The 17,629-nt window shown below is 44.4% G+C and overlaps 1 protein-coding gene across 3 annotated transcripts in view; it reads left to right on the top strand.

Moving 5' to 3' along the window:
• The window catches only part of nrcama (neuronal cell adhesion molecule a), a 255,963-nt gene that overhangs the window by 109,929 nt on the left and 128,405 nt on the right, over positions 1 to 17,629 (top strand). For all 3 annotated transcript variants that reach the window (XM_069903115.1, XM_069903117.1, XM_069903116.1), the window contains exons 2-3: positions 12,315 to 12,464; positions 16,642 to 16,747. In XM_069903115.1, the coding sequence (XP_069759216.1) occupies positions 12,371 to 12,464; positions 16,642 to 16,747 (200 nt within the window). In that variant the 5' untranslated portion in view covers positions 12,315 to 12,370. The remainder of the gene's footprint in view (positions 1 to 12,314; positions 12,465 to 16,641; positions 16,748 to 17,629) is intronic.

Below are 17,629 nucleotides of genomic sequence, written 5' to 3'. Positions count from 1 at the left end.
ATTTTTTCCTTGAATATATTTATCCTGCACTTTCTTTATTTCCTGCAGAAATATCAATTCTGCTCTGTTGTGCTAGCTTACTTTTCCATTCAAACTTGGGCCAGTTCCTCTCTCTTTCTTCCACTGAAATATTGATACACCTGATATCAGCTTTTCCTGTTCAAATTTGAAACTGAACTCGATCATGTTATGATCACTTCTTCCTAAGAGTTCCATTACCTTTATTTCCTTAATCACCTCAGGTTCATTACACATCAACCAATCCAAAACCGCCAATCCCCTGGTGGGCTTATTGTTGATAGGAACGGCCGCAGGGGTTCTCTGTCCTGTCTGCCTCTTCACCTTCCCCTCTCCTGACAGTCACCCAGCTACCTGCCTCCCTGAAACTCTTGTCTACAACTACCTCTGCCTCCCTCAAGATCCGCAGTTCATCCAACTCCTGCTCCAGTTCCTTTAACTCGGTTTGTAAGGAGCTGCAGCTGGATGCACCTTTTGCAGGTGTAGACTTCTGGGACAAGAACGGTGTTCCAGATTTCCCGCAACCAGAGCAATCCACTAGCTATGTTGTTAAGAATGCTTCAGTGTTCCCTGTATTATAAGAACATCAACAATGACTTCACTGGCCACAGTGTAATATGGCGTGGCCTGACACTGTGACTAACCTTTCTTAAGTAAAGGCAAAATAAACAATTATAAAACTAGATATGATAGGGTCTGGATTCTGCCTCCCATTCTCCCATACAATTTCACACAGCAATCCTCCAAGGTGACAGACACCAGTCAGATAACTGTGTTGATTGGTGAAAGGCCAATAATCGGAATAAAAATCTGCAGATAAAAAAGTGTTCACTTACAAAGAAAGTTAAGGAAAGGATTAAGCAAATCTAATCACTTCTGAGCAAAGCCAAATAACATAAACTGAACCTGCAGACCAGAATTTGATGAAGGCATCTCTATCGAAGGGAAGTGCTTAACAATCATTGTCTGCTGAAAAGAATCAGACAGACAAGGTATCACTGGACTTCTCTCATCATTCACCACCTCAGGAACCCTCAATGCACTTGACAGCTCAAGCCACACTTTTAAAGAGTAGCCATTGTTGTAATGCAGGAATTCCTGCAACCAATTTTCACATGGCAAGCTGCTTGTAACAGCAATGTCAGAATGACTACTGACCTCTGAGAGTCGCTCATGGTTAAATGCTGGACAAGAAATGTAATTGTTTTCACCTGGGATTGATGATGGGCCGAAGTTTTATTCCTGATCCAAATAACGGTACTATTAGCAGATAGGTTCAAGCTTATAATCATCTGACTGCTTGTATACAAGTAGAAAAAAATAGCGTTTCTGTAAACAGACAATACACAACACATAGTAAACACACATATACATCAAGATTCCATTTAAAATAAATATAAATGAATATTTGGAATGATTTACTCAGTTACAGGATACTCTTCATCAATCTCATAGCCTGTGGGAAGAAGCTATGTCCTCGTCTGGCAGTCCTGTCCCTTCTTCCTGATGGCTGTCTTGATGACAGTCCTGTAGTGCGGTAATGGGCTACATTTTGTGTGTACCTCTACTTGCAACTATCACTTTGAGTGATTTGACATTTTTGGGTCCAAGGCCCAATATGGACCACGAGTTAAGTTTATAGCTATTTTGTGCAGAATTTCATAATCAGTTTGGCAGGAAATGGGTGAGTGCTGGGAAATCATCCATGATCAGTGCCTTTCCTAGTGATCCTGATGAGTGAGACCTGAACAATGGTCCAAACCACCCCCCACCCTCTAAAGCCATTGCCACCAGGTCACTGGGAAATTTCAGGACTGCTCGTGAATGTATTTTTTAGGAAAGGTGATGAAAGAGGCCAGAAAATGTCACAAGAAGATGGAGCTAAGCATAGATCCGACATCAGGGCAGCAGTCCAATTTCTCAGCTACTGCCTGGGTTTATGTGCACTCGAGCTGTAGGTGGATCACTGGGCAGATTCTCCCCCCCCCCCCCGCCATTCTGCCTGCTTCCCCACCACGCTGCGAGGAGGGTAGGAGGAGAGGTGGTGAATGGTGGCAGGGATGGGATTCTGGCCATTGGTCCCTAATTTGCTTTTTCCTTTTTTTTAGTTTAAAGTGCCAAATTGCTCCGATTTTAAAAATCATGAGTGAGGCAATTAATGTTTAATAAACTAGTGGGGCTGCAAGATGGAGTTAAATACTGATCTGGCAGGATCTGACGAAATGCAGTCCCAAAGAGGCAAAACCTACAATCCCATTAACAAAGCAACAGATCGCTTGGCGAACAAATTCTGGATATTAAATGAATTGGATTCCTTGGTTGCTCTGTGTGGTGTGTTTAATTGCAGAGTGAAATTAATTGACAGAGTTGAAGAACGGGCAATAAGTGCAGCGAATCCTTCCTTCAATTGTGGAATTATTTAATTGCTATCAGGCAAAGAGTGATCCTACTTTGCATCAAGTTAGCTGCTGATTGATTGCTTTCAGTCATGATTACAAGTGAGATGAAAGCTGGGACCATCCTTCGCAAAGAACTTGATCACAAGTGTCAGTTTTTATCAAGTTTGACTTCATTCAGCATCCTGCTTCAGCTCAAGGGCTGCCGAGACTCTCGTCCGTATCTGCGTGATCATTGGACGCCCGTTTCAGTGCACTCCTGGGCACCCGCCGCTACCTGCTTACCATTAACAAGCTCATCCACCCTCCACATGCAGGAAGAAGTTTTTGCCCCCTCCTACTTCTGCTCACGTGTGCTCCAAATCAGAAATATACGGAGCTTAAAGACTCTCCACATTGTGTCAAAGCTTTCCATTCCCCTTTCTCTAGTCTATATCTCCTGAGACCGTTGTGTTCCATTAGTTCACTTGTTGATAATTCTGAATTTGAGTCGGTGCATGGTTTGAGCTTGAAATTCAAGATTTCTCTCTCTGACCCTCTCTACCACTTCTTCCTTTTGAACCAAACTCAGGAATGTTTAGCTCTTCAGATGAGTCATTGGGGTGGCTGGAAATTTTTCGAATTTGATGGTGTTACTTTATTACTGGAATCCATTTGGATGGTGCATCACAATTAGCTGTAATGTTTACCTGTTCAATAACACAGCAAATACAGCTGCTTCCTCACAGCTGCAGGGACCAGGGTTCCATCCTGACCTCAATGCTGTCTCCATGTTCTCCTTGGGACTGCATGGTTTTCCCTGAGTGCTCAAATTTTGTCCAACTTTCCAAAGGCCTTCCATGTTAAGCCACACTTCACCTGTACCTCCAAAAGACTTTTTTACTGCATTCGGTGCACTCTTTGTGCCATTGACTACATCGGAGAGACCAGTCACAGACTGGGAGATCATTTCGCTTAGCACCGCCTCTCCGTTCGCAACCGCAGCGACCTCCCAGTGGCCAACTACTTCAATTCTGGGTCACATCCCCACGCTCACATGCCTGTCCATGGCCTTATGTACTGTCCCACCCTGTCCACCTGCAGATTGGGTGCCCTCCAGCCAGATGGCGTGAACGCTGCTTTCCACCAAACCTGCTCACCTTTTCTTTCCCCTCCCTCATTTCCTGTCTTTCCATTTCTTTCACCTACACAGCCCTGCCTTTCAAAACCCCCCTTCCCCTCAGCGCTGCTTGTGCCCTCCCTCCCTTCTCCATCTATCATCTCCTGCCCTCCCACCCATACTTTGATGAAGGGCTCAAGCCCAAAACGTCAGTTATGTAACTCTGCGTTTGCTACATAAAGGACACTGTCTGACCTGCTGAGTCTCTCTAGCGTTGTGTGTTTTTACTTCAACCACAATGCCCACAGAATTTTGTGTTTTACCCTGTCCAAAGGTATGTGGTTGGATTGGCCACATGAGCGTAATGGTTAACATAATGCTATTACAGCGGCCACAACCCGGGTTCCAATCGGCCGCTGTTTGTAAGGAGTTTGTATGTTTTCCTCATGTCGACATAGGTTTTCACCGGTCAGAATCAGAATTTATTGTCACGAAGAAGTCATGAAATTCGGATTTTGCGGTAGCATCATAGAGCAAACATTTCATATTATAACCATCTTACAACATTACTATAAAAAATAAAAATAACAGTGCATGAAAAGTGAGGCCGTGTCTTCGGTTCATTGATTATTCAGGAATCTGATGGCAGCAGGGAAGAAGTTGTCCTTGTGCTGTTGAGTGCTTGTCTTTAGATTCCTGTACATTTTCCCCAATGGTAGCAGGGTGAAGAGGGCCTGGCCTGGGTGATGGGGGTCTTTGAGGATAGAGGCTGCTTTTTTAAGACACCGCCTCATGTAGGCATCCTCGATGGAGTGAAGTCTGGTGCCTGTGATGTCGCAGGCCGAGTTAACAACCCCCTGGAGTTTATTCTTGTCCTGAGAGTTGGCACTGTCGTACCAGCCAGTGATGCAACCAGGCAGAATGCTCTCCTCGGTACACCTGTAGAAATTTATGAGAGTCTTTGGTGACATATGGAATCTCCTCAGACACTTCACAAAGTATAGCCTCTGGAGAGTCTTCTTAGTGATTGCATGAACATAGAGGCTCCCTGTTGCTGAATCTCAATTGATGTAATTGGCCACTTACTGCTTGGTGTGGACCCATTGGGCTGAGGGATCTTTTCATGCTATATGAACACGTTGGAACTGAAACCAATTTGTAACTTTGTTATCCTGCCAATCTCTGATGCTTGGTCAATTGTGGTGTGATGTTTGATTAGGGGTTGAAGTAAACTGTCCAAAAGTAGACTGGAATTATCAAGACATGGTGGCGAAAACAGTGAAAGCATGGCCTCTGTTATGGTTGGATGTTCAATATAGGATGAAAGAAATCAACACATGAAATATCACACAACTCATTCACATTGAGGGAAGATGACAAGAGAGTCCAAACTAGAAAACTTCAAACTAAAATAAGGGCACAGCTGGGTGTGAGAATGCTCGATCAGGAACAGACCAGCAAGATTAGATACTCGTGAACAATTTGGATCAGTCACAGGTGAAACATTTTCAATTTTTAAAAATGATTGTCAATCCACATTGACTTTACAAACATGAGAGAGGTGATCAATGTTTAATAAACCAGCATATGGAAGGGGACCAGGAAGACAAGAGTTAAAAAGAGATCAGATGCAATATGTTGGAATTCAGGACCAGAATTGAAGAATTAAAATTCACAACCCCATTCTCAAAAAACACAGATTAACAGTTGAACAGGTTCCAGCTATTAAGTGAGTGACTTAGAAAAAAATCAAGAAAGTTTTGGCCTATTCTGAGTATTTAAAACTATCAATGTTATGGTTTCTTAGAACCGTAGGATCATAGAACTCTACAGCACAGAACCAGGCCCCTTTGGCCCATCTAGTCTGTGCCAAACTATTATTCTGCCTAGTCCCATTGTCATGTACCCAGACCATAGCCCTCCATACCCCTTCCATCCACGTAACTATCGGAATGTTTTTTCAATCTGAGAATTGAGCCCACATTTAATGTTCATTCCACACTCTCACAGCTCTCTGCAGGAAGTTCCCTTTAAGCACTTTCCCTTTTAGCTATGACCCATGTCCTCTCATTCTTGTCTCACCCAACCTCAATGGAAATAGCCTGCTTGCACTGACTCGATCTATACCTTTCATAACTTTGTATACATCTCGATTCACACTAGAAGAGGGAGTGGGGTGAGAGGCTATCGGAAAGTCTTTGTGTGGGGAAGAAGTACATGAGTAGGATAGGGGTGGTGGTAACCATACGACAGGCCTGAATAGGAATACAATATCTTGTGAAGTTTCCTCACTACCACTGAGTGAGGTGACACAAACCAACGACCTACTGCCCCAGTCATTGTGCATGAACTAAGATGAAACCTGTTATAAAATTCCACACAACGTGGTTTTATTGCAGTTTATAATTTTCATGGATAAATTAGATTGTAGGTTATAGAACACTAAATCACAGTACAGTTCCTTCAACCCTCAATGTTCCTTAAAACGTACTAATCCCTCCCTACTCTGTAACCCTCTATTTTTCTTTCATCCATGTGCATAAGTGTCTATTAAATGTCCCCCAAAGTTTCAGCTTTCACCCCCGGCGAGATATTCCAGGCCCCCACAACTCTCTTTGTAAAAATAACACCCCTGATGTCTCCCCTAAACTTCCTTCCCTTCACTTAGGACATATGTCCTCTGGTGTTTGCTATTTTTGTCCTGGGAAACAGGGGCTGGCTGTCCACCCTATCTGTGCCTCTCATAATCTTGTCGACAATTATTAAATCTCCTCCTACATTCTAAAGAGAAAAGTCTCAGCTCTGCTAACCTTGACTCATAAGACTTAATTTCAGTCTAGGAAATATCTGCTAAATTTCTTCTGTTCCCTCTCCATAGCTTCCACATCCTTTCCTATAACGAGGTGACCAGAAAGGAACACAATGGTATGTGTCGTCTCACTAGCGATTTGTAGAGTTGCAACATGACCTCTCTCCTCCTGAACTCAATCCCCCTATTCCCGGCATCCCATAGATTAGATTAGATTAAACTTTATTGTCATTGTGCCAAGTACAATACAAATCCAATGAAATACAATTAGTATCTAACCAGAAGTTAAAAAATAGTGCTGCATACAAATAACTACAATTAAAAACAAGTGCATTCAGCAAGCAAACAATGATAAAAGTACTGACAGTTCAATGTGAGTGCAAGACCATTCAGTGCTGGGATTTAAGGCTCAGCAGGGGGGAAAAATGTTCCTCTTAAGGCAGCTGGTTCTAGAGCAGAGGTTCCTGCAGTGCCTACTAGATGAGAGAAGGGTAAAAAGTCCATAGTTTGGGTGTGATACATCCTTGATGATGCTCTTCTCCCTGCCCAGACAACATTCCTGATAGATGTTCTCAATGGTGGGCAATTGAATGCCGATAATCTGCTGGGCAGTTTTCACCACCTGCTGAAGTGCTTTATAGTCTGATACAAGACAATTGCCACACCACAGAGGTGCCATGGGTGAGTATGGTCTTAAAGGTATAGCAGTGAAAATGCATCAATATCCTGGGACAGAGGTGTACTTTCTTCATGCCTTTTTGATCAGAATGGAGTAGTTCAGGGACCAGGTGAGATCAATGGAAATGTGGGCACCAAGAAATTTGAAGCTTGGTACACGTTCCACCACAGCTCCATTGATGTAAATAGGGGCATGAGTGTTGCTTCCAGTATGCCTGAAGTCCACAATGATCTCCTTGGTCTTCTGAATGTTAAGTGCCAAGTTGTTGTCGGCACACCACACAGCCATGTGCTGAACCTGGTCCCTATAGCCAACTATCTCATCATCCTCTCTGATCAGGCCAATTCCCGTGGTGTCATTTGAAAACTTGATTATGGAATTATAGGCCTTAACCATCGTGTTATGTTTTTTCTGTTGTCAATTAACAATTTTAAAAAAATAGACAGGGTTAAACTGAACTGTATCACTTAATGGACAGCTACAATGAAGCAAAGTGAAATATTACTCAAAATGTATCATGGTGTGGCTTCTAAGCCTCTAAACTGAAAGCAACACACTGAGTCTTGCAGAGTTCTGGAGTATTTGCTTTACTGGCTTGAAGAGGCCTGCCTGGTCCCAGAGTCCTTGGCGCCCCAGGGTGGTGGAAGTCACGTCATCTTCCAGGCCATGGCTTTGTCCCGCACTGACTGTCTCTCTGGATGCCGTTGGCTTCGGACTTACCCGCTGCTGCTGGCACCAGTTCGGTTGTCGGGTCGTGTTGTCGTGCTGCTACAATTGTTATGTTTAAAACCTTATTGGCACCTCAGGGCAACTTGCTGTCTTCTCAACCTTTTTTTCTTTCCACTCACATCTTTTTTCTTTGGCTTGGCTTTGTGGACGAAGATTTATGGAGGGGGTAAAAAGTCCACGTCAGCTGCAGGCTCGTTTGTGGCTGACAAGTCCGATGCGGGACAGGCAGACACGGTTGCAGCGGCTGCAGGGGAAAATTGGTTGGTTGGGGTTGGGTGTTGGGTTTTTCCTCCTTTGTCTTTTGTCAGTGAGGTGGGCTCTGCAGTCTTCTTCAAAGGAGGTTGCTGCCCGCCAAACTGTGAGGCGCCAAGATGCACGGTTTGAGGCGTTATCAGCCCACTGGCGGTGGTCAATGTGGCAGGCACCAAGAGATTTCTTTAGGCAGTCCTTGTACCTTTTCTTTGGTGCACCTCTGTCACGGTGGCCAGTGGAGAGCTTGCCATATAACACGATCTTGGGAAGGCCATGGTCCTCCATTCTGGAGACGTGACCCATCCAGCGCAGCTGGATCTTCAGCAGTGTGGACTCGATGCTGTCGACCTCTGCCATCTCGAGTACTTCGACGTTAGGGATGAAAGCACTCCAATGGATGTTGAGGATGGAGCGGAGACAACGCTGGTGGAAGCGTTCTAGGAGCCGTAGGTGGTGCCGGTAGAGGACCCATGATTCGGAGCTGAACAGGAGTGTGGGTATGACAACGGCTCTGTATACGCTTATCTTTGTGAGGTTTTTCAGTTGGTTGTTTTTCCAGACTCTTTTGTGTAGTCTTCCAAAGGCGCTATTTGCCTTGGCGAGTCTGTTGTCTATCTCATTGTCGATCCTTGCATCTGATGAAATGGTGCAGCCGAGATAGGTAAACTGGTTGACCGTTTTGAGTTTTGTGTGCCCGATGGAGATGTGGGGGGGCTGGTAGTCATGGTGGGGAGCTGGCTGATGGAGGACCTCAGTGGAGTATGTGACTCCACTCACATACCACTTTAAGTAATCCCTATGCCACAGGTGCTCTGTGATTAGTGAGTGGAAAGAAAAAGTTTGAAAACCACTGTTGTAATCATCCCTCATTGACTTGTTATGTGCACGGTTTCAGAACTCCAAAGGAAATGGGCCAATGACCATTTTTCTCAAGCAAAATATTTCAGTAACAATTGAGTCTAGAGCAATGATTCTCAACCTTCCCTTCCCACTCACAGACCTCCTTAAGCAATCCCTTACTAATCACAGAGCACTGATGGGATAGGGATTGCTTTAAGTGGTCTGTGAGTGGGAAGAAAAAGGTTGAGAAGCACTGACCTAGGGATTGGGGAGAGTAATTCTGGTTGAGGAGTCTCCTACTGGAATACCCCCATCAAGCCAGAACATCATCAGAGTTTATACTTAGGAACAAACTATGGTTTTATGTTCTGATATAAATTCATTCTATCTTGTCTCAGACTTTCAGTGAGGTTGTTACACTTCAATGCAATGAGATTTTTGTTGAGTTCCCTGTACTGTAAATTATTTGCAAAAGCTAGTCCCTATGCAGCTTCTAAATGGACTGTATGACAGCAGCATACATTAACGCAAATCAGGTAATGGAAAAAATCTAATATAATTGCTTTGTTTGATTTTATGCCTCTTTTCAAAAGTATATGCCCATCTCCCTTTGATTCCTCCCCTGCGTCTCACTGTTTCACACAGAATCCCACCACATCTCATGAAATCACTGTACTTAACAAAAAAAATCTGTTTTTTTTTAAATTGAAAAGTACTTAAATTGCTCCCCCCCCCACCCCACCCCACCCCACTCCAACCCCCACCAAACAGTGAGGAAACAACAGATATGGGATAAATATAGTTAAACAGACGCTGGGCTCAGTTGTACCTGACAAAGGGATCAGGCCTGAAACGTTTATGGACGCTGCTGAGATTCTCCAGCATGTTTGTGGGATAAATATAGTCTGCTGCCAGGTGGTCGAAACAAGTTAGCGGCAGGAGATCAAATTGAACACTGCATTGACATTGAATCCTCTCTTTAGTCTGTGGAAACACTGAGCAGTGACAAAATTCATGCAAATATGTCAGAACATTGCAAAATAATTGGTTATGTCTGAAGAACAAACAGTAAAAAAAATTGGAGACTTGTTCTATTTAAAACCTGAATTGCACACTTTACCTGTATAATGTCAGCTCCAATGATGCATGGTTCTATTTATCAACCGTTTTGGCTTGCAGCAGGTTGTTTCCTCTTTAATTTCCAAGAAATCAATGAAGAGAACTCTTGTGTGGCTTATCTGTGGCAGCTTTTTATTCCCAGATACCTTTATCAGTTCAGTTCAGGTGTCAGGACTTGCCTGTGATGTTAAAGCACAGGCATCTAACTTGTCATTTTTTTACATTTTAATGATACTGTACGATAGAAGGCCCTCTGGCCCATGAAACCCATGCCATTCAATTACATCCAACTAACCTCTGTTTTGGAGGGTGGGGGGGAAACTGGAGCACCCGGAGTAAACTCACACAGGTCATGGGGAGAACGTTCAAACTCCTTACAGACCTTACTCCTTACTCCTTACTGGTGCTGTATTAATTAGCATTGCACGAACCACTGGGCTGACCCAGCTGCCCCTTTAGCAGGGGATGTGGCAACATCAGGTGGTGCCTGTTCTCCACTCATTATCAAAATGTGCCAAGATGTCAGGATGCCAAGCTTGATCAGAAAATGGACGTGCCCATTTTTAGAATTTAGAAGATTGGGGAAAGGGGATCTTATAGAAACGTATAAAATTCTTAAGGGACTGGACAGGCTAAATGAAGGAAGGTTGTTCCCGTAGTTGGGGAAAACCAGAACCAGGGAGTCATAGTTTAAGGATAAGGGGGAAGTCTAAGAATTTTTTCTTCTCTCAGAGAGTGGTGAATCTGTGGAATTCTTTGCCACAGGAAGTAGTTGAAACCAGTTCCTTATCTATATTTAAGAGGGAGTTAGATTTGACCCGTTTGGCTAAGGAGATCAGGGGTATGGGAGAAGGCAGGTACTGGGTAGTGAGTAGATGGCCAGCCATGATCAAAATGAATGTGTGGTGTAGGCTTGAAGGGCCAAATGGCCTTCTCCTACAACTATTTTCTATGTCGCCAGTGAAATGATTCAACCCCAGCTCCAGTGTGGTCTGTGTGGAGTGGTCACGTTTTCCCAGTTAACTTGTCAGTTTCGCCTGGTTTCCTCCCGTGTGCTGATTGGATGGAAGTTCACTTTGCAGTGTTGTCTCTTCTGAAAAGGACTCAAAAATGTTTCAAAATTCAATTCTGATGGTTCAGTGCTCCTGTGATTTCACACTGGATTATCAGCCTGCACACATTTAATCCGTTAAGACTGAGAAGCAAACATTAAGCAGATCCTCCAGGACATTTCCTTGTCCACAATCTGCACGATCAATTCCAAACACCAGGTGGCCACCCTTGGAAGCAAGCAAATGTGATTTGCTTCAGATGATGTGGGTTTTTTTAGACTTGGCCATAGAACTCTGCCACACAGAAGCAGGCCCTTTGGCCCATCTAATAACTGCTGAACTATTATTCTGCCGAGAGTTAAACAAGAAAGTCTGCAGATGCTGGGGTTGAATACAGTACGCAAATGTGCTTGAGAAACACAGCCGGTCACACAGCATCCATAGAGAGTAAAGTGTTGGACCCTTCATCAGGTTACCCTGTACTTCCTATGGATGTTGCATGGCCTGCTGAGTCTCTCCAGTACCTTTGTTTATTATTCTGCCTCATCCCATTGACCTGCACCCAGACCATAGTGCTCCACCCCTTCCCATTCTTCTACCTATCCAAACCTTCCTTAAATGTTGAAATCGAGCCCACATTCTCCACTTTAGATGGCAGCTCATTCCACACTCTGACCACTCTCAGTGTGAAGAGGAAGCCATCCAATATCAGTGAACCATTCCTGAGAAGAGGCCAAGGTTAAGCTGCTATACAGTGGCCAACAAATGCAGAATGAAGCCACAAAGCTGCAGCCGCCCCGTGGAGGCTGAGCTGGCAGCAGATGAGTTGCAGGAGATGGCGCGAGATGATGAGGACACTGACTAAACCACGGTGCCACATCATGCCACACCAGCCCAGCTGAACCAATCCAGCAGGAGCTGCACTGAGATCAGCCATGGGTAATTGCACTCTCTAGTCTATCAGCCCATTAGGAGGGAAATTCAAAGTAAAAGCAGAAAATGCTGGAAATTCTCAGCACGCTGGGCTGCATCTGTGGGAAGAGAAACAGAATGAGCATTTCAGGTCCAACACCCTTCATCCGGACTCACAGGTAAGAGTTTCCCAAGCAAGGGGAAGGAGGGCTGAGCTCTGAAATGTTGGTTATATGACCTGTTGAATCACTTTTGTACTTTTGTTAACCTGGAAAGTTGACTCCGTTTCTTTCTATTACAATGTTGTTGAGTGTGTGTTTCTATTGATTGTACTTTCATGCAGTCTGATGCCAGCCAAAATGTTTTGCTGATTGTAATTTCATTCTTCTTCTCTTGTACCTTTTTGCAGATTCCAGTGTCCAGGGGGGCTTGTATTCTAGCAGCCCTGAGCTCCGGGTCTGGATAATGCTGGGAATGAAGTCAAGTCGAGGATGCCGTAGCGCTGCACTTATTCTCCTCCTGAGCTGTCTGGGTGGTGCACTGGAAGTTCCCCTTGATCGTGAGTGAAACCCATTTCATCTGCAATTTGGCTCCCAAGGTGGCCAAGAGTAGGTAATGCAAGCATGCTAAACAGAAGAGCTTTGAGGCAGAACTTTGCTGGGAAGAAGTGGAATACACAATCATTGGTTACCCTTTACTTCCTGTGGATTCTGCGTGACCTGCTGAGGTTCTCCAGAATGTTTGTGTATTGCACTCGGCCCCAGTACCTGCAGACCTTCCTGTTTAACTCCATTGCTGAAAAGAATCCCGTGCCATAGCAGCACAATCTGCAAGTTGGTCCCGGCTCCACAGCAGTGGCAGAGCGTGCCCGTGAAATGTGAACCTGCTCAAGGTGCAAGCCAGTTTGCAATGGTCCACTCTTACAATTGCTCTGAACCTTCACTGGGATTTTCATGGAGCTTTGTTAGTTGCCCATGAAACTCACTGCAAAAAAAAAGGTTAAGCCAGGAAATGAGCACCATTTAATTACAAGATAATAATGAACAATCTCTCATACCAAAAGAATAAAGAAAGTATGCAATCAATCAGTCAAAATGTATTTTCTTTGAACTTCTGCTTTTGTTTCATTTGACAATCCAATATTTTTTTATTATCTCTACCTATCTCTTTTTGTCTTTGTCATCAAGTCACACAGGCTCTTAAGCCCAATTTTCCCACGTCGACAAAAATGTCTCACCCATACTAACTTGCCTGCATTTGGCCTATATTCCCTGAAACCCCTCCGATCCCATGTATCCGTCCAATTTACTTGTCCAAGTACTCTCTGTACTTGTTTAGCATTGAATTGATCCACTCTTATCCTCCTCGAATTTATTTTAGCAGACCTTCGATCCCATTCGTGACATAGACGACCGTTTGTTCTCATTGCCCATTTGCCATCACTACATACCATCAACCTTTCACGTGCTCTCTTCACAGCTTTGCGGGCCACAGTTTGAAAACCTAGTTGCACAACTTGAAGTTGAAAGGGTCAACCCACGAAACACCTTCACCCCTGACAGCATGTCATGTTGATACAGAACTAACTAATGACGGCTGCAAGCCTTCATGGTTCCCAGACCTGGGGGGGGGGGCAAAGGCCATCCCCCAGGTTTACCAGTCTGATCTTCGCACATCAACCACTGAATCTGAACATCACATCTGCTCAGATTAGGAAGTGACACCTATGGAGCCATCAGTGAAACATTCACAGCATGGAAACAGGATTTTGACTCTCCCAGACCACACCAACCATCAAACCCCCTTTGACTCCAATCCCATGCCATTCCGTGCACATTCCCATCAAGTCCTCCCACTTTCTGACACCCAGTGGCCAATTAGCCTCTCAACTCACATGTCTTTGTGATGTGGGAGGAAACTGGAGCACCCAGGGGAAACGTGAAAACAGGCACTCTCCACAGAGACATCAGGATTGAATGTGGGTCCCTAAACGAACGAGCCTGTAGCTCCACTAACTGTGCCACTTGCTCTCCAAATGTCCATAATAAAACCAGATATTCAGTCATTTTGGAGAGCTACGAGATTCATGCCCACAGGAAAGAAGAAAGGGTAAGTTGATGGGAGTGGACAACCCTTTTAAACCCATCTGGATGTCCTTGGGCAATTCTGCAGCAGAATTAAAAGCACAGCATTGTACTTTGTAGGCATCAAACGCTGGCCTTTCCATCCAATCAGAGAGTCTCCTAGCAATGTCAACCAAAACCCAAAATATATTCTCTTCAATGTGCCCCTTTATTCCATAAAACTTGTATTCATTTTGGTGTTGACAGAGCAATGTTAATGTTGATGAATGATTCACTTCACTGTGGCAAGTCTGGTTGGAATAAAATATAACAAGCAGTTGCCCTTCCTGTTAGCAGTGGCCTCAGCTATCAGAGAGTATTGAGCAGACAACAGGAGAGTGGTGGCACTCAGTAATCTGATGTACCAGTTATGGAGACTTTTAGAGATGAGCAAGTTGGTTGAAGTGTGAAGCACAGAGTGAAGGGAAGATCGTTGTGTGCCAGACAGCACAATTAAGACACAGGCAGGAGCTCCCACCATCCGTCCTCTCTGAGAACAATGCTGTATCAGTATGGCGTCCTTCCATCTTGCATTTGATTCATCTATTGACATCCATGAGTAAGACTTACAAATCACTGTCCAATTAGATGTGATTTGGTGCTATAGCAACAGTATCATATCCAGAACCGTCCCTCCGAATGTTTGCACCAGATTCATCAATATTCAAAGGCACAGCATTCAGAGGGGCAGCCAATTTATTGGAGTCTATTGGAAGGGGAAAAAAATTGTGGTTTAAATGTAGACGTCTCTGATGTGCAAAACAATCTGTTGGGATTAATTTGCTTTTCAATTTATTCTCATTTACAAAGAAGGGGATTTATTGCTGTGTCATACTTCATTTGACACAAGGACTGTTCAGACAATTGACCGAGATGTAGCGGTGTGGTGCGTAATTTTCTGATGAATGATGTTAATTATTTACAAGACAACTGAGTGAACAATTTTTTTTATGTTCTAAATCCTTTATGCTCAGCCACTTAAGCAAATTCTGTGTCAACTTCTCAGCCACTGAGAAAGAGGATTGGGTTTTGGGGAGGGGTTGTGGGGGGGGGGGGGGTCGGCATGGGATTGTGAATGAATCAATCAATGAAAACATTGAAAATGAATGTTTTGGAAAGGCAGATCAGATAGGACAGGATTTGAGGAACTGAAGTGACAAATGGGTGGGGGCGGGGGTGGTGGGGGGCGTAAGTATGGTGCTTTTTGCAACCAAATGCATGTTCTATTTGATTTCTCATTCTATATGAATAAGGAGGAGAGTGCAAAAAAAGTGAGAATCCTTCTCAGTATATCAGCAGTAATCAGCATGAGCTTAATGCTATAAAAGGATCCAGGCCTTACTTCATGTAAGTGTGTGAGAGGGGCGGAAACTTTCTACAAACTTAAACTGTGTCTTTTTTTCTCCCTCTCTCTTTTATTATCCTGTATTATTTACTCTCTCAATTGGTGATTCTGGGAGTAAAGCAAAAATTCTGGATGAATGTAAGTTTGCGACTCGCGCGATGCGAGCCGCAGTGTGTGTCCCTCTTGGTTTGAAGTGCTGTGTTTGTCTGCCGTGCTGTTCTCTCCCGTATGCTGCACCCACTGCATGTTCACGAGTTGGTCTTGTGTTTCTTTTTGCCACGCCTGTGTTCGAGCAGTGCACCGTAGCATTGCTGAAGCTCGCCGGCCCCGTTCAGTCGCATCCTACCAGAATCTTGGGAGGGGCTGAGTCTAAAAGGGATTGTCAAGATCTGGTCAGATCACCAAAATAATGGCAGGTTTTGCATTTCTAATTTCGAAGGGCTCCGTCCAGTTTATCCTTTGACCAAAGAAAATCTCCAAATTACACACAGATTTATATTTATCTTCAGCCACTTGACAGAATTCTGCAGGGTGTTTCAGATTTTTAAAAAATATTTCATTTATAATTTTTCTAATTCAAACAGATTCCATATTCAAATATTTAAAAATATAATTATAGCCATTTACTGCTGAGTTCAAGTCATTTCCCCCCACATCCAACCCCTCCCCAACCGTTCTCACACTCATACCTTGACTACCGGATGTCTACAACAGGTGAGGGCACCAGCAGTGGGATCGCCCATGTCCCTTAGTCCTTTCAAGTAGCTTCTTAGTTCCGGGGCTCTTTCTATACATACTAATCCATTTATGGGCAGGCGCACATCAAGACGCTATTGGCCATTCACATGTGCACGCCACACCCAAACTAACAGGAACAAAGGAGGAGTTGGAAAAGAAATTAACCAATAAATAAGGCATTTCAAATTTAACCTCAGATGCAAAGCGCAGATCCCAGATCCCTTTGCCAACCTTCTACCAGACCCAGTTGAGGAAGGGATTGATCAAAGTTCCCCCAACACATCTGCCTCAGCAGGTTCCTCGAATCCCCAGGGACAGGCAAGAAATTGGGTGTGGGATGGGGTTTGAAAAAAAGCTCCCTTAGTTTGGCTCCCAGTTCCATGAACAGGGTTTGCATGCAGCTTCGATGATCCCACTTGATGACGTAATGAATTCGCATGAACAATCATTTGGACTTCATCAATATTTTCTCCGTTGATGTTTGAATGCCCCTTTATTCATGGTCTTGTGCTCTTTGCCGTCTAATCCAGTGCCGCAGCCCCCGACCATTATCCACCAGTCTCCGAAGGATTACATTATAGACCCCAGAGATAACATCGTGATCCAATGTGAGGCCAAAGGGAAGCCGGCTCCCAGGTACGTACACATAGAGTCAGAGAGATGCTCCCACGTGAGTACTCCCAAGTCTGTGCCAACTATCAAGCGGCCTTTATTTTACACTGGTCCAAAGATGTACCGATTAGTCTTTGGTCACATGAGTGTTGTTGGGCTGGAAGGGCCTGTAACGATGCTCCAGCTCTATGAAATAATCCTACCCTCAACCATTTAATTCTTGCCAGATTCTACCAGTCACCTACACATGAGGACCAATTCACAAAGGCTGGTTAACTAACCATTCTACATGTCTCTGGAGCACACCGGGGAAACCCACACAGTTTCAGGGAGAATGTGTGAGGTCAGGATTGAACCTGGGGTTCTGGTGCAGTGAGGTATGGGTTCTCTGGGCTGTGACACTGTTGCTCCCTGTTGCTTCAACCTCTTGAAATTTGTACCTTGAAGAAAATATGGTGGTGCAGTGTCCCAGCCCAGCGGGAAATGCCACAGGCACATTGGTCCACTGCCAGGTTTGATCCGTAACCTCCAGCATGATTTGTGTGGAGTTTCAACCTTCTTCTTGTGATCACATTTGTTTCCTCAGGATATTCTGAGTTCCTTCCACACCCCAAGCCCATGGTGATAGATCAATGAATTGCCCCTGGTGTAGCTGGATGGCATAAATGTCAGGATGACAGGGAGAGAGAGAGATAAAGTAAGGAAAGAGAGAGAGATGGGGGGAAGGAGCGAGATGGCGATGAACTAACTTCCAGGGAAATAGGAGAAAGGGGTGGATTGGTTGCATCGAGAGCTAGCAAAAATGATGGGGCAAATAGCCTCAAATGTTGGAGGGGATTATGAACACAAGAATGTGGTAGGAGAAGAATAGGATCAAAGAGAAAAGGTCTGGGAAACCTGCACGGT

Source organism: Narcine bancroftii, chromosome 11 (genome assembly GCF_036971445.1).
Source record: "Narcine bancroftii isolate sNarBan1 chromosome 11, sNarBan1.hap1, whole genome shotgun sequence".
Taxonomy (NCBI): Eukaryota; Metazoa; Chordata; class Chondrichthyes; order Torpediniformes; family Narcinidae; genus Narcine; species Narcine bancroftii.
Note: the sequence above shows the minus strand (reverse complement) of the source record. Positions and strands in the feature narration are given on the sequence as shown.